We start from the raw sequence: 22,852 nt of genomic DNA, 5'->3' as shown, positions 1-22,852 counted from the left end.
TCAGGAAGCGCCCGTGAACAAATGGTGCTTTTACAAGCTGCCTAAGGTCCACCCTAGACAGTGCAAAAGAATCAGCGGATTTCCTCGAGTGGCCTCATCTGGAAGAAGTGTGTAACGTTTATATTATGACTCTGTGCTGTAGGATAACTTCAGTATGCCCGTTCTTCCTATCGGTATACAAATGGTCACTAGGTCAAGGGTTATCCAGAACACTTCACCTCTTATATTTGCGATCAGTAAGGCCCGAGATGATCTGAAAAATCGCGGCCTTTTGGAACGTACTGATACCGTGCGCTTCGAAGTGACATAGGTACACGCACACGCACGCACCTCACGTCTTCTGAAGATGTCTCGTTGTTTCCATTGGACTTGTCCGTATGTCACGGTTTCTATCATAGCTATTTTCAGCAACGAAAATAAGTGTGGCCATTGTGATCGCCGCCGTAGGCACCACAGCAACGTTCAAAGTCTTTGATTTACGAAAAGTGAATGCCACTTTATTTATTCGTCAGTTTTATTAAATAAGGAACTACTTATCCTGGCGATATGGTACAATCAGTGCCCCATGACAGCCAGTAAAAACCCACTAGTCAGCCTTGCTATTGCGATGCCTAATCACGATAGTAGGCATTGCAACTATTATACTTGGTATCATTGCATTTTTTATTTTATATTTTTTTATTTATTTAATATCGCACCAAACTGTTCCCGAGGCACTTTTAACTATGAAACTACAACTTGTTCGTTCTGTAAGGAGTTACGTGTTAACATCAGCGAGCACCGAGCTAGATAGCATAATGACCACATCTTTCAAATCCAATGGACTTAAGAACCTTGATAGGAACACACTCTCTCAAAGCCGGCCGAAGTGGCCGTGCGGTTAAAGGCGCTGCAGTCTGGAACCGCAAGACCGCTACGGTCGCAGGTTCGAATCCTGCCTCGGGCATGGATGTTTGTGATGTCCTTAGGTTAGTTAGGTTTAACTAGTTCTAAGTTCTAGGGGACTAATGACCTCAGCAGTTGAGTCCCATAGTGCTCAGAGCCATTTCAGCCACCCTCTCAAGTCTGATAGTGTCATAATTTATACGTCACAAAAGTAAAGTGTGCATTCTATCTTGTCAGTGTTAAACAATGCGCAACGATTATGATTACAGATCTGCAGACTATGGCTTTGCAAGTCTGTGAATGAGGGAAAGCCGTTCCTTTCGGTCAATTCTGCCTACGTTTCGAAACTGTGTCTTTTCGTTGTGGAGACTTTTTCCCTCTTCTTCCATTATTAAACTTCCTATGATTTGCCAGTTGTACCTGCAAACTTGAGAATTGTTTGGGATTTCTTGTCGGCAACAGATACGCTCAGCCAGTGAATGTTAGCGATTCTGACTGAAATGCTACCCTCAGGCCGTCACTCAAGCTACTGAAAGTGTTAAGTACGCGATGCCCATGAAAGAATGGGCCATTTTCTGTGGTATGTTGTAACAATTTCATTTGGACTGGTTACAACAAATCATTGTATGTAGTTCTGGCAATACCGGCCATGACCTCCTTGTTCTGTGGGGATGCACACATATTCCCCGAACTCTTACGGGGCTTGGGAAGAATGTCTTCCACGACTAATGAGTGTGTTGGGGTGGGACACTACGAATGTAGTGTGTGGACATACAAGGTGAGACTGTGGGTCTCGGGAGAAGCGTGCGCGACATAGTCCCTATCCTCTGTGCCCTCGGTGGCTCAGATGGATAGAGCGTCTGCCATATAAGCAGCAGATCCCGGGTTCGAGTCCCGGTCGAGGGGACACATTTTCACTTGTCCTCGTTGATATATAATCAACGCCCGTAATCGGCTGGAGGTATTAATAAAGCACTCCGTCTTCAGGCCACGAGTGGCCTACCGGGACCAACCGACCGCCGTGTCATCCTCTGTGGAGGATGCAGAGAGGAGGGTCGTGGGGTCAGCACACCGCTCTCCCAGTGGTAGGACGGTATTCTTGACCGAAGCCGCTACTATTCGGTCGAGTAGCTCCTCAATTGGCACCACGAGGCTGAGTGCACCCCATAAAATGGCAACAGCGCATGGCAGCCTGGATGGTCACCCATCCAAGTGCCGACCACGCCCGACAGCGCTTAACTTCGGTGATTTCACGGGAACCGGTGTATCCACTGCGGCAAGGCGTTGCCTGGAGGTATTAATATAATTCTAATTTCGAATGAGAGTGTCCGTACGTTCCACCACTGCAGTAGTCACAGCTGTGTGCGACCGGCTGGCACGCTGGAGATCGGACAACTTTGCGTGGCGGCCTTGTTATAATGACAGACGCTTCACCCAACGACCCACCATGCTTTGGTTCACTGCCATGTCTCCGTTGACATTTTGCAAGCGCCTATGAATCTCTGCGATGCTCTGCTTTCCCGCCAAAAGAAACTCAGTGACAGCTCTCTGCTTGTAACGCACGTCCGTTACAGACGCCAATTTGAAGGATACGTATAGCGCCGCCAGCTGTCGGAATGTCATTGAACTATAGAAACTGTAGTGAGAATATTTCACGATGTCCCACAGAAAACTCCGAAATTTTTCAGCCGAAACTGACGGAGAAAAAAATGTGTTGCATTACTTATTTAACGCCCCCACGTAATTTTTAGGATTCCTTACCATTGTTGATATACTTTAATTATCATGGTTTTTCTGAATCTGTCCTGATCCTGAAAGACAAAGTTCGCTGACGGACTGAGCAACAGGTACGAAACCAAGAGCCAGTGCGCAGTGACAGTAGCGCCTATTGGCGCAGGGTAGAGGAAACAGGCGGCGATTGGTGGTCGGAGGGGGAGGGGGGTGGGAGACTTGTACACCCCTCGGCGGCAACAACAGGTGCGAGCCCTCGGTGTCCGAAAACGAAACATCCGACACGAGGCGCGCACGTGCCGCACCTGGCGCCGGAGGATGCAGCCGCCGCCAGCTCCCTCAACACGACACTGCGCACCCCGAGACGCCAAGGTAGGCAGGCAGCCCAGGATCCCCAGCACGAGACACCCAAAGCACGCTGGCGTAAGACGATAACTTGTTGAAATTTTTCATTGTTCTCTTTGCCTCTTCCATTTACTGACCTTTAGCCCGTTAGGACCTTCCTTCGTATCCGAAGCCGCTTCGATTCCTGGTGGTTGTACACTACTGGCCATTAAAATTCCTACACGAAGAAGAAATGCAGATGATAAACGGGTATTCATTGGACAAATATATTATACTAGAACTGACGTGTGATTATATTTTCACGCAGTTTGGGTGCTTAGATCCTGATAAATCAGTACCCAGAACAACCACCTCTGGCCGTAATAACAGCCTTGAACGCCTGGACATTGAGTCAAACAGAGCTCGGATGGCGTGTACAGGTACAGCTGCCCATGTAGCTTCAACACGATACCACAGTTCATTAAGAGAAGTGACTGGCGTATTTTGACGAGCCAGTTGCTCGGTCACCATTGAGTAGACGTTTTCAATTGGTGAGATATCTGGAGAATGTGCTGGCCAGGGCAGCAGTGGAACATTTTCTGTGTCCAGAAAGTCCCTTACAGGACCTGCAACATGCGGTCGTGCATTATCCTTCTGAAATGTAGGGTTTCGCAGGGATCGAATGAAGAGTAGAGCCACGAGTCCTAATACATCTGAAATGTAACGTCCACTGTTCAAAGTGCCGTCAATGCGAACAGGAAGTGACCGAGACGTGTAACCTATGACATCTCATACCATCACGCCGGGTGGTACGCCAGTATGGCGATGACGAATACACGCTTCCAATCTGCGTTCGCCGCGATGTCGCCAAACACGGATGCGACCATCATGATGCTGTAAACAGAACATGCATTCATCCGAAAAATGACTTTTTGCCATTCGTGCACCTAGGTTCGTCGTTGAGTACACCATCGCAGGCGCTCCTGTCTGTGATGCAGCGTCAGGGGTAACCGCAGCCATGGTCTCTGAGCTGATAGTCCATGCTGGTGGAAACTTCGTCGGACTGTTCGTGCAGATGGTTGTTGTCTTGCAAACGGCCCCATCCGTTGACTCGGATCGAGACGTGGCTGCACGATCCGATACAGCAATGCGGATAAGACGCCTCTCGTCTCGACTGCTAGTGATACGAGGCCGTTGGGATGCAGCACGGCGTTCCGTATTACCCTCCTGAACCCACCGATTCCTTATGCTAACAGTCATTGGATCTCGACCAACGCGAGCAGCAATGTCGCGATACGATAAACCTCAATAGCGATAGGCTGCAATTCGACCTTTATCAAAGTCAGAAACGTGATGGTACGCATTTCTCCTCCTTACACGAGGCATCACAACAACGTTTCACAAGGCAACGCCGGCCAACTGCTGTTTGTTTATGAGAAATCTGTTGGAAAGTTTCCTCATGTCAACACGTTGTAGGTGTCGCCACCGGCGCCAACCTTGTGTGAATGCTCTGAAAGGCTAATCATTTGCATATCACAGCATCTTCTTCCTGTCGGTTAAATTTCGCGTCTGTAGCATGTCATCTTCGTGGTGTAGCAATTTTAATGGCCAGTAGTATAAATTCGTTGGCTGGCAAGGAACACTTCCTCCTCACCAGTCTTTGCGCCAAAGTCCTTATTTAAATTCCAAGCTTTTCCGCATTGCCTCCTGTAGTAAGGCATGTGAAACTGTTGACGGTGATTCTGTATGGTTCAAATGGCTCTGAGCACCATGGGACTTAACTTCTGTGGTCATCAGTCCCCTAGAACTTAGAACTACTTAAACCTAGCTAACCTAAGGACATCACACAACACCCAGTCATCACGAGGCAGAGAAAATCCCTGACCCCGCCGGGAATCGAACCCGGGAACCCGGGCGCGGGAAGCAAGAACGCTACCGCGCGACCACGAGCTGCGGACGGTGATCCTGTAGCTGTTGGTGGTGTTATTAATGATTGATTGCGTGGAAATGAGACGTACTACCTATTGCTGTCTCCGTGTCAGCAGATAAAAGCACCTTCACCGACTTATATTGTCCCCTAGGCTGCGGAGGCAAGTCTTCTAGCGTTTCTATTGCCTGGATTAATAATTTACTCTATTAAGGGGACGGGGAGACTCTATGGACCCGTAACTGACAGTGAATTGAAAATAAATCGAAGAGACGAGTGTGCCAAACCACAATAAAGTACATTTCGCATGTTATGCCAGTGTCAAGTAAGATACCTCACTGAAAATTGGACCATAAATAGAAAGAACTGCTACAGTATAGCATTATACAAAACAACTTGCTATACTTCTAGTTGCAGTTTACCGTAGATCGCTGGGGCAACGAAACGTACCTACCGACTGGAGAAAAGCTCAGATCGTCCCCGCTTTCAAGGAGGCTCGTAGGACACATGCACATAGTTATGGCCCAATATCGCTAACGTCAAACTGTTGTAGAATAATGGAACGTATTTTATATCTGAGAGTTACCTCTTTTTGGAGATTGAAAATGTTGTCTATAAAATCAACATGGGTTCCTCAGATAGAGGTCTTGTGAAACTCAGCTCGCTCAGTTGCTCCACGAGATCCACAGCATCGTAGACAACGGCGCTCAGGTTGATACCGTATTCCATGACCTGAGGAAGGCATTTGACACCATCCAGCACTGCCGTTTAGTGAAAAAAATTACGAGCTTGCCAACTATCGGACCAGATTTGCGATTGTGTTCTAGACTTCCCTGTAGATAAAACTCAACACCTTGCTCTTAACGGAACAAAATTGATAGATGCAATCGTAATTTCCAGAGAACACCTAGGAAGTATGGTAGGACCATTACTTATTTACAATATACTTTAAGGCTGTTCGCAGATGATGTGGTTGTCTATAAGAAAGTGGCAACGCCAGAAGACAGTATCGATTCGCAGAATTATCTGCGGAGGACTGAGAAATGGTGCATTTTCTGGCAGTTGATCCTGGACGTAATTAAATATGATATATTGCACATACAAAGACGTACAACTGCACTGCTGATGACAAAATGGCTCTAAGCACTATGGGACTTAACATCTGAGGTCATCAGCCCACTAGACTTAGAACTATTTAAGCCTAACTAACCTAAGGACAGCACACACATCCATGCCCGGGGCAGGATTCGAACCTGCGCCTAGAACCGCTCGGCCACAGTGACCGGCCTTTATGCTGTTAAAATTCACAATTTTCTGAGACAAAATTTACACAAAAATCAGTTTTATGATTTGTAAGTGCAAATATAAGGAACGACAAATTGCTAGAAACAGTACCTACCTTAAAATATCTAGGAGTAACTATGCATAGCAACCTCAAGTGGAATGACCACATAAAGCAAACAGCATGTAAAGCAGATGCCAGAGGGAGATTCTTAGGGAGAATCTTATGGAAATTAACACTCCCACGAAGGAAGCGATACAAAAGGCACTTGTTCGATTGATTCTCAAGTATTGTTCATTTTTCTGGGATCCTTACCAGGCAGGACTGATAGAAGAGACGGAAGATACAAGGAAGAGCGACTCGTTTCCTCCCGGGACCGTTTAGTCCGCGCGGGAGCGTTACAGATGCGCTCGACAATTTCCAGTGGTAGACGTTACAAGAGAGGCGTTGTACGTAACGGAACGGTTTACTATTGAAATTGAGAGAGAGAGCACCTTCCTCCTACAACTATCTCGCGGAATGCCCACGATGAGAAGATACGAGAAATTAGAGCTGCTACAGAGGCTTACCGACAATCGTTCTTCCCCCAAGTTCGCGAGTGGAACACAGAAGGGGGGTATCGGTTAGTGGTACAAGAAGTACTCTCCGCCACACACTGTTAGAAGGTTTCGGAGTATGATGTAGATGTAGAGACGGTAACTCAAAGAAATACACAATGAGATGAAGAGAAATGACACTTTATTCAAACACAATAATCACACCGAAGTCACCACCAGTCAGGATGGTCCTCTGGACATCACAAAGGGCGGGACTATGTTCTTTCTCGGGTGTGGGTTCACTACGGTCGGCAGTGTATGCTCTGCAACTTTCTCTCATGCTGGCCGCAAGGTTTGTAAGGAGTTCTTGTGGTAGGGCATTACATTCCTTCATTAGCGCGATACTGCATATGCCTCCCCAACACATTACACATGTGGGGTGGCCGATCAGGGTAACGGACCAGTAAGTCCAGTCGCCGAACGTCATCTTGTTCCAACAGCCCTCCACCAGCGCTGTTATATGCTGTCGCGCACTGTGATCCACAAAAAATTAAGTTAGGGCCCAATGCTCCCGTAAAAAGACGTACATGGGACAGGAGTACAGTGTTACAGTAACGTCGGTTTACCGTGTTGAAAGATTTGGAAGTCCAGTAAGCCCATGCCACATTGTGCATCCCTACGTCGTAACATCTGGTTTACCAAAACGAACACGTTCGACAAAGCTCATATCGCAATAGGCAGGAACGCACAGTGGTCCCAGGGACACTGTAAGACGTCGTGGTCTCCTGACCTTCATTGCTTATATATTACGCCCTCACAATCATATTGCGCACATCAAGATGCTTCATTCGAACCCAAACTCGATAAGATAACGTCAACATTGTATGAATTCATGTAAACGATATGCAAATAACTAATAAATCGCAAGTGCGCACCGTGGTTGAAATACCCGAGGCTGGTGTACACACATACATTCCAGACACGACCGTCGCAGAGGCTTTTACTTCCGGAGAGCAACCGCACGTCAGGAGGCCAGTCCCAAGCTATCCACGTCGGCCGGCGGCTGTCTGTGGAGTGGACAGCATTTGCCCAAGGGAAAGGAGGAACGACCCCGTGTTCGGCTTAAAAGCAAATTCCACTACATTGTGTGGGAGCGGCCAGCCTATGCATTCTTTACAATATAGCACGCAGCTTCAGAGATTTTCACAGGGAGACAGCAAACGCCAAACGCCGATAGTACAGATTTCCAGATTGGTCGCCTTAAACGAAACGTCATACTCCCATTTTAGAAGAGCAATGCTGATTGGCAGACGATATTTGTGATGCCTTGAGCTGAAGGAGTAATGGAAGAGGCTGAAAGATATACCCCTTCACGTCTGGCGTGGAGAGGGGCCGTTCCGTTGTCGCTCTTGGAGCGAGAACACATAACGAGAGCGTGTGTGCTCGTACGCGTACTCAAAGAGCGAGGAACAAGTCTCTTCTCAGTACTTCACTGGGAGAGCACCTCTGCCTAGAGCGAATCGAAATGCGACTCTATATTGAGACCTTGCGATTAAGCGTTGTTCACTGTGTTGGCCACCACACTTATTGTGCGGTGTGAACGGACAGAGTTATAGTTAAACGCCTGCAAGCGAATTTTTGAGTGGCATCGCGGTGGACTGGTTATCTGACCGCCAAGAGTTGGACTAGGGGCGAATAGGAGTCCTTGACTTCATCAAGGCGTAGGGAGAGTTTGATTGGCGAAGGTCAATCCAGATACAACGAGAGTTGTCTTATTTGTCAGCAGCGAGCGGCGCGGACAGCAGTCATCGCAGCTTACGGTATTGTGCGCTACAGCTCTTGCGAGCTCCATATTTCCTCCACAACAGTACACTTCACTGCATTTCACATGCGACAGCCTCGACCGTACCTAGCAACATTCTAACGGATAATTATTGAAGTTGAGTAGGCACTGCTCTCAGCCATTCTGCCAAGTCAATAACAATCTTAAACTTTGTATAGAAATTTCATTAGCGGTGTGGTGGTTAGTGTTTAACGTCCCGTCGACAACGAGGTCATTAGAGACGGAGCGCAAGCTCGGGGTAGGGAAGGATCGGGCAGGAAATCGGCCATGCCCTTTCAAAGGAACCATCCCGGCATTTGCCTGAAACGATTTAGGGAAATCACGGAAAACCTAAATCAGGATGGCTGGAGACGGGATTGAACCGTCGTCCTCCCGAATGCGAGTCCAGTGTGCTAACCACTGCGCCACCTCGCTCGGTTTCATTAGCGAATCCTATCCTTGAGAGGTAACTTCACATTCCGAAAAGAACCAGGCAGTAACATGTTAAGTTCATAACTAAAAGTGCCGTTGTGATTTCTGAAACTTTTAGCAAAATACATAATAATTTTCGTTAGTTTCATGTTTTTCTTACACTAACTGGCTAATTCAGATGGCTCTGAGCACTATGGGAGTCAACATCTGTGGTCATCAGTCCCCTAGAACTTAGAACTACTTAAACCTAACTAACCTAAGGACATCACACACATCCATGCCCGAGGCAGGATTCGAACCTGCGACTGTAGCGGTCACGCGGTTCCAGACTGAAGCGCCTAGAACCGCACGACCACAACGGCCGGCCTTACACTAACTACTCCAGTACCCAAGTATCCCTCTGGTTACGTAAGAAATTTTGTGAATTTTTGTGTCATTTCCTTACAGCGGACGACTCCAGAAGATATTTATTGCTGAAAGTTTTTCAGGCATTTCTTTTTAGAACGTTAGGAACGTCGGTCAGACTACTGTAGTAGTATGGAGGTGTAAATTGCATCTTGCGAGAGCCACAGGGTAAAGGGTACATCTCACATCAATCCCACACTCACAACACTTTGTGCCCGAATACTTCTGATGAAGATAATGTATCTCCATAGATTACATAAAAGTGCTACCAGTTCAGTAAGTTACAGGCCCTTTTCCATACTATCAAGAGCCAGAAACTGTATCGATATCACAACCTATTACGATATACTCAGGGTGTCCAATCTACTTACATATCTAGTCACATGTTTCACAAATCCCTTTGTGCGACAAAACGTATTGACGTGGAAAGAGTCAGTATACAGACTGTTAGGTTACTTGGTATTTAATTCTGGCTGCGTGCTGACCGTTCATAGGTGAATTCAGATAATAGAAAACGACCATCACTTAACACTTCCGGGCTGAGATGCCGTGGTCCATACATAAGACTCTCCCCTGACGTTTCGCTTTCGACTGCCGAAGGTATCCTCCGAGGGCAATTATGTATGGACCATGGCATCTCAGCCCGGAAGTGTTAAGTGATGACAACACCTGCCGTGAAAGCCTTCATTCTATGATCAATAGAAAACGACATTAATAAGTACGTGACATTTGCACTAAATCAGTTGCAAGTTTTTAAATTGTTCGTCTATGGAATAGCAGCTCCGCAGAAGAAACTTTCAGTTTACTTTCAAATTTAGCTTTCGTATGTGTCAGGCATTTTTCGTAATTGATAAAGTGATCAAATAGCGGAGATGCTGAGTAGCGACAGGCACAACAAAAATATTCACACAATTATAGCTTTCGGCCATTAAAGCCTTTGTCAGCAGTTGACACACACACACACACACACACACACGTCTGCAGTCCCAGAGAACTGAAAACACGGCAGTGTGGTTTCAGTTAGTGTGTGTGGGTGTGTGTGTGTGTGTGTGTGTGTGTGTGTGTGTGTGTGTGTACTGCTGACAAAGGCCTTTATGGCCGAAAGCTACAATTGCGTGAATCTTTTTGTTGTGCCGATCGCGACTCAGCATCTCCGCTATATGGTGAGTAGCAACTTTCCTTCTCTGGTATTGTTACATTCAATCCTGGATTTTCCATTGTTTGATAAAGTGATCAAAGGTATTTATGACAGCATACTTGGCAAGCTCGTTTTTTGTTTTTCGCTAAAGGGCGGTCCTGGATAGTGCCAAATATCTTCCTTGAATCCAAGGAACGCGCCATCAACCCGAGCGCCGTTGTCTATAGCACTACAGTCCAACGTCAATTATAATGAGCATTTTTTCCGTTATTTTGGATATAATTATTCCTTGTGAACTCCGGCGGTTTACATACAATAAATTTCAGGAGAGGAACTGCGTACTATGAGGCTGTAATCATAATTCCTAACAACTTAGGCACTTGCACACATGACAAGGGCTGATCACCATGTATATCTCATGGCACGCTTGTGTGAAATGCCATCTTTCTTTCTTAAATATAAGCTACCTCAGTATACAATTCCAAATGACATTACTGAATGAAAAAGGAAGTATATTATCTCTCTGACCTGTCTCTCTTCAAGGCTTGTAATAATAGAACTGCAAAATCGGTTGAAATGATTTGTTTAGCATCACTAAAACGTATTTTCCCTCCATTTCAAATCCTCATCAATACTTACACACAGTCGGCCACTGTGGTCGATCGGTTCTAGGTGCTTCAGTCTGGAACCGCGCGACCGATACTGTCTCAAGTTCGAATCCTGCCTCGGGCATGGATGTGTGTGATGTCTTTAGGTTACGCAGGTTTAAGTAGTTCTAAGGTCTAGGGGACTGATGACCTCAGATGTTAAGTCCCATAGTGCTCAGAGCCATTTGAACTTACACCCAAGAAGTTTGAGGCTTGCTTACGATTTTCTACACATACTTTAAATGTAGCACTGGTGCTGTACCGTTGATATGCAGAAGCGAATATACTGAGTCTGTGTAAAATTGGGAGACCATTTGCAAAAAAAAAACTGTCAAAAAATTTCTAGCACATTATTTACGATTTGTTCTGTTGTATGACAGCTGAGATTGACACACCTGTAAAAAGTTTTAATTATACTTAATATGTGTTAAATGGCACGTCATTGACATATTAGAAACAGAGGAGCCAATACTGAACCTCGCCGAACTCCATTATTTTCTCCCAATACCGTTTATCAGTTATCCAGAACAGCTTCCTGCATTATTTTTTAAGAACGACGTAAACACACATGTTAACAATGCCATTAATATCATGCAACCTCAGGTTTGGAACAAAATCTATTTTACACAGTGATACGCCTTGGATGTGTCACAGAAAATACTGTCTCACGCTACTGTATTATTTAATTCTTGTCATGTACAAGGGACACCACTCTGTGTTTATTAGGGCTTGTTGCCGAGATAATTCGTCTACGGCTGTTGGGATTATTGGAGTACAGCACTGTAGGAGACATTTTGCCCACAAGGCACCGACCAGCGACTGAATGGCACGACATTCGGATTACGCCAAGTCATGTCTGGGAACAAAGGCTACCGAAAGGAGTGGCGCTGGAGTAAGTTACACAGGTCGCGAAGACAGGCTGTCAGGAGAAGGACCCGCGGCACCGCAACTCACAGCTGTCTTCCAAGTCTGTCCGTCACGCCTCGGTGAAGCAACTGGTAGAACCTGAGCAGCACATGTCGGCGTCGACTGATACCATCCCACACTCGTCACTCCGCCGGGACAGCCAATATGTCTCTGACACCTACGCAACGAGCTCGGAATATCAATCGCCAGATTCGAACGCTGGAGCTGCCCTGTCCGCCCAGTGAACGAACAACACCTGTGAAGTGCATACTCTATGTGGTCCGAAGCACCTGGGCGTCCATCGCTGTTCGTTCAGAAGCCACAGTACGTATAGCTGACTGCGATTACATCTATATCTACGTCTGTACAACGAACTACCGTAAGCTGTGTGGCGGAGGGTACGTAGTGTGTCCAAACAATTCCCCATCGTCTTCCTAGTCCAACCGCGAATAGTAGCTCGAGAATGTCGATACGTTTCTTTGAGGGGAGGTTTACTATCTTTTGCTTAAAAAAAAAACAACAATTTTTTTAAGTGCAATTTTGGATCCACAAAAGTGTTTAGAATCCATCCCTGAAACGGTTTTTCCGAATACGGAACGGTAATGTTTGTTGTTCGCGGTTGAACAAAAAATGCATCTGCTTGATATCGGTCTTTTTCACGTACCAGTTTTTTTTCTTTCGGAGGACGAGTTATTGTACCGGCGCTTGGAAGGAAACACACAAAATTAAAATGAAAGTTTAAACGCGTGTGTTTGGAAGTTCGCCCCCAAGCATTTGCATTCTGGTGCGAAGACTGTGGAGATTGCGCCTTTCCTGGCAGTGAGCAGCTGCAACGAGGGGTATTCAGCAATTGTGAAGACCATGACAACGATGGACGTCACCCTGGAACTCTATTCGACGCAGTTCGCCGAGCATTCGGACGACCACCGGATTCAAGCGGCCGAAAATCGCTGTCACCGGCCGTACGAGCGACTCTGGAGCAGTGCAGGATGGTCCAGATCGAGCAGAGGAAGAGGAAGGACTAGTTTATGGACCCGGATTAGCAGATTGAACGTACACTGATCGACACGATTCTTTGTTTCCGTAGAAGCTAACTAAATTGTCTAGGCGTTGTACCACTTTTATTCCGATCCATCAACTATAAATATATTTACTTGGCCAAAGAAGTCGAAGAAAAAAAACCCTATTTTTTTCAAATGGCCGACTTTTGTTTCCCATGGTGCAAATAACTTAAGCGAGGTACAACTCCTAAGGAATTTTAAATATACTTCGTTAACGTCAACTTAGTTTTGATTTCAGATGAGCCGGCTGACCTGTGGCATACCGCGCGTGGAGGTCCACATCGAAATTTTGTTTCGTTCCGACGACATTTCTGCCTTTGCTCTTCGACATTTCTGGTCGAAAAAATTACAGTTTGTAGAGGAAATATCAGTAAACGTTTCGACCAAATTTGACATTCTCAAACAACATGTTTTTCGGGCCAAAGATAGTAAACCACCTCTTAAGAATACGAATATATAGACTCATGAGTGAAATTATTGCGACCATTGTCCTCTGCGCTATTCAGTGCCGCGTTTACTAGCGTTACGGGAACGAGACGCCGTAAGGAAGATACGAAGAGAGTTCAGTCACTTTTGATTGAAAAAAAAAAAATGTGAAATTTGTTGTGAGACATCGCGGAATATTCTCACTTCGGCGTGTATAGTTTCATGAAATGGCTCTGAGCGCTATGGGACTTAACATCTGAGATCGCGCGGTTCCAGACTGTAGCGCCTAGAACCGCTCGGCCACCCCGGCCGGCTATAGTTTCATGAAGTTCCGATAGGTGGCAGAGCTACAGGTAGCATTCAGAATGGCGTTTGTGACGGATGCGCTTTCCAAGGAGAGAGCTGTCACTGAGTTTCTTTTGGCGGAAACCAAAGCATCAAAATATCTACGGAGACACTGCAGTGAACAAAAGCACTACGAGCCGTTGGGCGAGGCGCGTCTGTCGTCATTACAACAGGGTCGCGAAAACCTGTCCGATCTACCACCCGCCGCCCAGCCGCACATAGCTGACTCCCGCTATATTGGGGCGCGTGGACGCTGATTCGAGGTGATCGACGAATCGCTGTCGAATACCTCCCTACACAACTGGACGTCTCTGTTGGTAGTGCTGACGCACCCGGTCACCAGTTGGGCTACTCAAAGGTGTGTGTGCCCTTTGCGTTCATCGCCACCTAACACAAGACCATAGAAAGCTTCCATTTGTTTGACCCACTGAAGGATGCACTCCGCGGGAAGCAGTACGTGGATGATGTGGAGGTTATTGAAGGAGCAAGACGTTGGCTCCAACGTCTATTAGTGGAGTGGTACCATGCGGGCGTACAAGCTGTCGACAAAAAAGAGGGTGTAGGAGGCGATGAACGGAGAGGGGAGAGAAGGGGGGGGGGGGAGATGCAAGAGGCAGGGATGTAAGATGGAGAAGGTTAATGGGCAGATGGTAGGAAAAGAGGAGAGGAGGAAATGCCTGCTATACATGTGACATACGCGTCCGCGGGCGAAGTCGCACGTAAAGGACAGTGTAAAGGGCAGTCAAAACGAGACAGATGAGAAAAAAAGTAAATAAACTGTCTATTATTTCAAAAGTGATCGCCATACGTGTTAACCCTGTGGTGCATGATTTTCACAGTAGTGGACAGTTTTTAATGGTCATTCATATGGTGGTTTCAATCAGTCATGAGGCTGCAAATGCACGGAGGGCATAGCGTCAGTAGGGAGTGGCCACTTCAGTAGACTGTGTGCATTTGCTGCTTCAGGACTAATTGAAAACACCAGAGAAGCGACCAGTAACAGCTGTCCACTATAGTGGACGCTACGCGCCACTGGGTTGGTATATTTATCCCACTATGAGACAAGACGGAAAATATCTTCATAAAAAAAAATATATATTAGCGGTTACCTACGGCTCCATGATTGTACCCAGGCGTGCACCTCTTCGTTCGAAGCAAATCAACGGCCTCGAATATCTACCATCTGAACTTTAAAAATAGCATGAGGAGGGACTGGGACTGTATGGAGCGTGTGTAAAGGCTTCCCAGCGAAACCTCCGCGGCGTGTTCGAAGCAATATTGGCAACATGCGCCTCCGCGCGCTTTCGCGCTCGCCAAATGAACCCCTGAAGTTGTGAAAAATCATGCAATTGGTACGCATGCGACAGTATGCGCTACATAATACGTTCCAAAACACCGCGCATAAAAACGGAATTTTCCTGGAGCTCAAATCTCGTGCTCTATTGGTGATAGTAAGATAGGGTCAACTGCCTTGGGCTAGGGAACGTTTGTGTACCCAACAAGGCTCGATAGTCTTACTGTCACTATCCTATATTACAGGCCCAAAGTATCCCTATAGACACTTCCCTCTGTTTAGGCAAGCGGAGCACGTAGTTTGCTGCTTTTCTTATTTGATGTGGTCCATAGTGGGACATATGGAGGCGTCATTTTCAAAAAAAGGTTAAAATGGCTCTGAGCACTATGGGACTTAACTTCTGAGGTCATCAGTCCCCTGGAACTTAGAACTACTTAAACCTAACTAACCTTAGGACATCACACACATCCATGCCCGGACTGTAGCGCCTAGAACCGCTCGGCCACCCAGGCCGGCGCTTCATTTTATTACCATTTTTTCGTACCTAAACATACCCGCTTATTCCAAGACGGCTATGTACAGAACACGGCTGACATTTTTAAGACATATTCTTAAGATCGCGATCCCTAACAACGTTCAAACTTCTCTTGATATCTTTATTCGTTTCCGAGATACCGAAGTTCAAAGTTACTCTATCTGTACATGTAAAATACGCACGTAAAATCCAGCGTGAGGCGAAAACGTAAATTTTAAAATGACTTAGCATGGAGAAATTGTTGTAACGTCGCTCCGTCAACATCAAGATGATGATGATGCTGTTGGTTTATGGGGCGCTCAACATCGTGTTCATCAGCGCCTGTACAAGTTCCAAATCTTTCCATTCCCATTCTCGGAACTTCCTGAATGATAATGAGGACAACACAAACACCCAGTCTCAGTTATAATCAAAAGGATTCTGAGAATCAGACGTTGTAGTACTAAACCACGTGCAAAGTTTTTCACACATAAAAATTGGATCTGAAGTGTAAAATCATTTTTGCGTAACTTTCACGTAAGTAATCTATCAAAATTTTACTGATCTTTTCGTATGAATGACATGCTCTGCTGTGGCAGGGAAGAAAGGGAAGCAAATTGCTGCTATTGGAGCACATAAAAGGCGAATATTCTCCTGTTGAAAAGACTGACTGTAAGTAGGGTACTAGTTGCCTCATTTTGTCTTCCTCAGGACCTTTAAAAATTTTGGAACGGGAACGTATTTGCCTTTTTTGCTGAGAGGGGAGGAGACAGTGGCATGGGGAAGAAAGGAAGACTAATAAGTACCGGAAGACAGTAGACAGTCGTCGTGATACAGGGTGGTGGTGGTGGGGAGGGGGGGGGGGGCGCAAATAAAAGTGGCCAGGACGAGTGGGTACTATTGAACGTCAATTTGTGGCAGCATTAACGGAGGAGAAAAGACCTAATGTTACTTGCAACAGTATGGAGCAACTGCCCATATAGCAGGCCGCACATTAGAGAACATTTTACACAGTCTTCACGCCTGTCGTAGTTGTTAGCAGAGGTCAGTCTTGTCGCGGCCCTAGCTAGCCACCCAGTACACCTGATCCGTCTGCGTGGGATGGATTTGCGTGGGATGCCCTCAAGTCTAAGGTGTGTCGCAACAATCCTCATAGTGCTCGAGAACCTCAGAGGAAATTTCGGATGCGATTCCAACAGTCCAACTTCGATCCAACTTCAGCAACTTGTCAAAAGATGAAAGCTGGTCACTTCGAAAATCTGCTATGGTCAGGTAGTACTGTATTTCCTTCCTTCTGATGTCCGGGCTACTTTTAGTTGCCCTACCCTGTGGAAAGAGCGAAGGAGACAATAGCAGTCTGAGAGAAAGAGATGAACACATTGGCAGTGCAACACTGTTGACAGTGATAGAACAGGTAGTGTAAGAAAAAGAGTGAAGGAGACAGTGCCAGTGGGAGAGGAATAAAGAGAAGGTGAAAGTGGAAGTGGGTGAGAGCCAGTGATAATCTGTGACAATGACAAAGAGGAAGAGAGAGACAATGGCAATGAGAAGAGAAAGGAGCAGCGAGAAGAAATGAAAGAGACAATAGCAGTAAGACAGAGAAATAGTGAGACAATAGCAGGGGACAGTATTAATAGGCCAGAACGAAGGAGACTGTGGCTGTGAGACAGGAGACAGTGACAGAGAGACAGAAAGAGGCGATGACAATGAGTTGGGTTGAATGAGTGAGTGGCAATGGGCAAGTGGGAGTGGATGAGTACGATGGACCTACGACGGACTAGCGGATGTAAGTGAGCTACAGTTAGGGGAACTTGTGGTATGATTGGTGACTTGTATGTGAAAACGAGTGCTAATGTGTTGACACGCTAAAATTTTTCGGAAAGTTTTTTGAAGGTTCTGAGGAATGCAGATTTAGGCAGCTGGTAGCTCAGTTTTCAGAGTCAGGAGCATATTCGCCTCTTTTGTGGAGCATTTTTCCGCTGGTACAATAATGTATCGTTCTGCCTATTTATGCGCAATACTTTACATTTGTTTATGATGAAGGTGAACCGCAAATCCCCGCGGCACGTCGATCCTCTGCAGGTCTTTCTGCATTTCATTGCAGTTTCCTAGCGGTGTAACTTCTTCCGACATTATACACTAGGTCATTTTCTTATATTGAGAAAAGTAATGGGCCAATGACACCCGTCTGGCGTACACCGAAAATTACTTTGACGCCTGAAAATTTCTCTCCAGTGACAGTCCACTCACATTGTTGGTCTGATACTCCTTACGCTGGTATTTCGTTCATCAGGCAACAGTGCTGAACTGCTCGTAAGCGAGTGTAATATACCGGGTGATCAAAAAGTCAGTATAAATTTTAAAACTGAATAAATCACGGAATAATGTAGATAGAGAGGTAAAAATTAACAAGTGGCTCTGAGCACTATGAGACGTAACATCTGTGGTCATCAGTCCCCTAGAACTTAGAACTACTTGAACCTAACTAGCCTAAGGACATCAAACACATCCATGCCCAAGGCAGGATTCGAACCTGCGACCGTAGCGGTCACGCGGCTCCAGACTGAAGCGCCTAGAACCGCACGGCCACACCGGGCGGATAAAAATTAACACACATACTTGGAATGACATTGGGTTTTATTAGAACAAAAAAGAAAAAAGTTCACAAGATGTCCAACAGATGAGCTGGACAGCAAAATGTCAGTGACTGAGCATGACACTCGTGTATAAAAGGAGCTGTAATGAGAGAGAGAATCAGATGCGCCAGCAGTCGCAGCATGTTGACGTTACCTGAAGAGGCGCTTTTAGTGAAGCTGTATTATCAGAATGGGGCATGTGCTAGTTCAGCGTTAAGCCGTCGGCACACGGACCGTGCTGTCGAACGTTAACGTTGAGCGTGCCAAGTTCCACGTGCTCCTGAACGCTCAGGAACGGTGCGACTTGTGCATACGGTACGTGGGCCCCAACGTGGTATATGCTATCGCGACGCACTCCAGCGGCACTTGTGGGATGTTTCCAGTTCGTAAATCACACTGTTTACTTAACGGGCGCGTAAAATTCCCACGTTAGGTCTATTAAAACGCACATTTCCTGCATCGTTCACGAAAAGGAAAGTACCATGTCCAATAAATAAGGACACAGGCTTATAAAAGTTCCATTACAAACAGTGCGGTACTAATTTGGTTCTTGGTTATTTCATCATTCCCACAGTTTAGTAAAACCCCAAGGTCAGTCTTACATGAGCACTGTTCCTACCCAGTAGCACAATCCTTGCAATATGTGAATTACGAAGCGTAAAAGAAAAAGAAGCAAAATATCTTTATACAAGTAGCGCAAACTGCCCTGTAGATTAAGCCAATAGAAGGAAGTCACCCCTCAAAAACTGGTTTACATAACATCAAATATAATAATATATACTTATATTAAACTAATAATAAAGTATCAGAACCCAAAAAAACGCGAATGTTAAGAAAAAAAAATATGGAAGCGTCAAGACGCGAACCGCCACCCCAATTATCACCTCAGCACAGGACACTGACGCTACGCATGACGCTACACGAACAACGTATCACAAACCTCCAATTATTGTATATTAACTGTTGCTAAAAACCTTAATCGTAGATATACTGAAATTTAATTATATGAAGTTGTAGCAAGAACAATGCGTTTTGGGTGGATCTTCAGTATGTCGCTGCCTTTAAATAGCCTACTCTCATAATACGCAAGTTACAGTAATTCTTTTGCCACGAATATGAAGTTTCTCATTATTTTATTGGAACGAATCGCACAGTTAACAACCGGTTTTCGAGTGATTCTCAATTTGCTGGTGCTCAGAAACGGCATATATACATATAGGCTTGAAATGAATGCCAATATGGCGCCTCACAACTCTGAAGGGAGACGGCGTGCGTGTGACGTAGGTGGCGTTCTGCCATCTCGTTGGTCAACGCTCAGAATCTCTGACATGCCATATATTGCTCTGCACGTTCGGAATGACTCCCGCACATGCTATTCCACGCTATGACGTCAAAAACTGGGCACGCTCACCGCTCGGATGCACGGTCCGTGTGCCAAAGGCTTTACGATCCAATCGCCAAAGGAAGGAGATTAAAACAGGTAATAGACGATAGACCCCGTAGCGGCCGACCGAGCACAAGGCGTAATGCTGCTGTGACAGTTCAGGAAGAAATGGAGACTGTAGCGGGTTCGTCTATGCATGGGGAAGTCAGCGCTCGTGCAGTCGCGCGTCGCACCGGCATTCCATACACTACTGTTTGGTTGACACTGAGGCGTAACCTCCGATGCTATCCGTACAAAATCCATCGGCATGATGAACTGTTACCTGGCGATTTAGTGAAGTGGAGGGCATTTGCGGTGTGCGCGTTTCAAAAGATGGCGGAAGATGACGATTGGTTGAGTAACGTCTTGTGGAGCGACGAAGCTCATTTCACGCTCCGAGGGTCTGTCAACGCCCACAACTGCTGAATTTGGACTACCGAAAATCCTAGAACTGTCGTGGAAACTCCATTGCACGATGAGAAAGTCACGGTATGGGTTGGATTTATCACATCTACCGTTATCGGGCCTTTTTTCTTCGAGGAAATGCGTGATTCTGGTTTTGTAACTACTACCATGACGCGTGAGAGGTACGCCGATATGTTACAGAATCGCGTCATCCCCAACCTGGCTGATAAACACCTGCTGGAACGTACAATGTTTATGCAGGATGGCGCTCCATCCCATATTGCTAGACGCGTGAAAGATCTCTTGCGTGCGTCGTTTGGTGATGATCGTGTGCTCAGCCGCCACTTTCGTCATGCTTGGCCTCCCAGGTCCCCAGACCTCAGTCCGTGGTGTTATTGGCTTTGGGGTTACCTGAAGTCGCAAGTGTATCGTGATCGACCGGCATCTCTAGGGATGCTGAAAGACAACAGCCGACGCCAATGCCTCACCATAATTCCGGACATGCTTTACAGTGCTGTTCACAACATTATTCCTCGACTGCAGCTATTGTTGAGGAATGGTGGTGGACATATTGAGCATTTCCTGTAAAGAACATCATCTTTGCTTTGTCTTACTTTGTTATGCTATTTATTGCTATTCTGATCAGATGAAATGCCATCTGTCGGACATTTTTTTTAACTTTTATATTTTTTTGGTTGTAATAAAACCCCGTGTCATTCCAAGCATGCGTATCAATTTGTACCTCTCTTTCTACATTATTCCGTGATTTATTCAGTTTTCATATTTATACTGACTTTTTGATCACCCGGTAAGTGTGTGTGTGTGTGTGTGTGTGTGTGTGTGTGTGTGTGTGTGAGCCAGAGGAGCCGCGCGCTCGCTGCCTCACCTGATCTTGCGGAACCTCTTCTTGGAGACGGGCCGCCGGTGGCTGCCGCAGCAGTCGGCGCCCGACGGCCCGGTCACCAGCGTCGCCTCCAGGCCCTTGTCCGACGCTTTGCACTCGAACTCCACCTCCTCGTCGTCGCCCAGGCTGCGGAAGCCTGTCATCTGGATGACGCTCTGCAACAGACACAACACTGCAGTTGCAAATGAAGGACGGGAGAAATATTAGACTTTAAGGTCCGTGACCGATAACACCAGGGATTGGGGAAGGACAAGAAAGGAAATCAGATCTGTCTGTCTTTTTTTTTTTTTGACCTATCGATCCATCCTCTACGAAGACTTTAAAAGGATTAACGAAATGTATATATATATATATATATATATATATATATATATATATATATATATATATAAAAGTGTGTTCAAAATCGTATATATACAAAAATGTAAAAGTGTGTTCAAAATCGTATGTCTCGAAGTTCCTGACCGATGCTTTAAAATTTTGAAACAACGTTGAATTCTAATATGGACGTGTTTTTAGTTGCCCAATTCCTTAATATACGTATATTCTTAATACATGTAATATACAAATGTACGTAATATATAAAGGGAAAACATTGTTACAAAAAATCTCAAAATGTAGCTTTCCGATTTACTTCGAATTTTTACACGTTACTGTAATAAACTTTTCAACACATACATACTAATATATATTCAGATATTGTTTATTGTTATCGCAAAGTGATATTCTGTTGTACGTATTTTAATCATAAACGAAGAAGATGTAGTTTCAACTTTCGTGTTTGTTAAAGTTTCACACACATTATATAAATACATACATATATATACACATACATGCTAGTTTATTATTAAAACACTACAACGGATTCTCACTTCGTGATAACAATAAACAAGGCTCAAGGTGAGAGAGAGGAGGGAAGAGTAGTTCGACAGAGGAGTGAGAGGAAATGGACATAAGAAATGGGAAGTTGCACATGGAGACAAAGATAGGAGACAGAGAGAGAGAGACAGAGAGAGAGAGAGACAGAGAGAGAGAGAGAGACAGAGAGAGAGAGAGACAGAGACAGATAGCGAGAGCGAGGAGGAGGAGGGAGAGAAAACTGACAGAGCGAGTGGAAGGAGAAGATGGGCAGAGAGGGGGAGAGAGGTGGTGGTGGTGATGGTGGCGGACAGAGAGAGGGGGAGGAAATGATGGATAGGGACAGGGGGAAGGTGGAGGAAATGGACAAAGGAAAGGGGTGCGGGAGATGGACAGAGATAGAAGGAGATTAGAACGTATTTACAATACCCATACATACTAGAAACGTATGCCCTCTCTTTATTTCTTTTCTATTTAAGCAGACTGAGCCACAACTGGTAGCACATAAAGGAATCAGAGGAACACACATGTATGCAACATCCTCCAAGAGCGTCTGAAGTGTCTTTTAAGTAATCACTATCAGTATCAGCAACAGCAGCATCATCATCAGTAGTAGTATTCATTGAGAATCGTTACCGCAGTTACCAAGGCGTCGCCATCCTGGACGGTTACCAGTTTCTCCTAGCGCCTGCCGAGAAGGTAGACTGAACTTTTTCTTGGTTTGATCTGACCATGTTCTCGCTGCTCTCCCATGCGGTCTCGTGCCTTCGATCTTTCTTTCCATGATTATTTTTTTCTACATATTTTCCATTTCTTCTCACAATGCGGGCAAAGAAATGCATAGATATCTTTTGTTGTTGTTGACACGAGGAGGAAGGCGCCTGGAGACCCTTAAGTTGCTTAAAAATTGATAGCTTATTTGCTATTTCGCCAGCATCAAAGCTTAAATGC

The 22,852-nt window shown here is 45.7% G+C and overlaps 1 protein-coding gene and 1 non-coding gene across 2 annotated transcripts in view; one reads left to right on the top strand and one right to left on the bottom strand.

Annotated features, from left to right (window-relative positions):
- LOC124545629 (protein lin-28 homolog) overlaps positions 1 to 22,852 on the bottom strand; it is a 97,481-nt gene that overhangs the window by 45,628 nt on the left and 29,001 nt on the right. The window contains exons 3-4 of the mRNA XM_047124575.1: positions 21,026 to 21,198; positions 20,374 to 20,376 (exon numbers count right to left, since the gene is read on the bottom strand). Of these exons, the coding sequence (XP_046980531.1) occupies positions 20,374 to 20,376; positions 21,026 to 21,198 (176 nt within the window). The remainder of the gene's footprint in view (positions 1 to 20,373; positions 20,377 to 21,025; positions 21,199 to 22,852) is intronic.
- Trnai-uau lies at positions 1,718 to 1,791 on the top strand. Its single transcript has one exon. It is a non-coding gene; the product is annotated as a tRNA-Ile (tRNA).

This window comes from Schistocerca americana, chromosome 8 (assembly GCF_021461395.2).
Source record: "Schistocerca americana isolate TAMUIC-IGC-003095 chromosome 8, iqSchAmer2.1, whole genome shotgun sequence".
NCBI classification, from domain to species: domain Eukaryota; kingdom Metazoa; phylum Arthropoda; class Insecta; order Orthoptera; family Acrididae; genus Schistocerca; species Schistocerca americana.
This window is presented reverse-complemented; position numbering and strand designations above follow the sequence as displayed.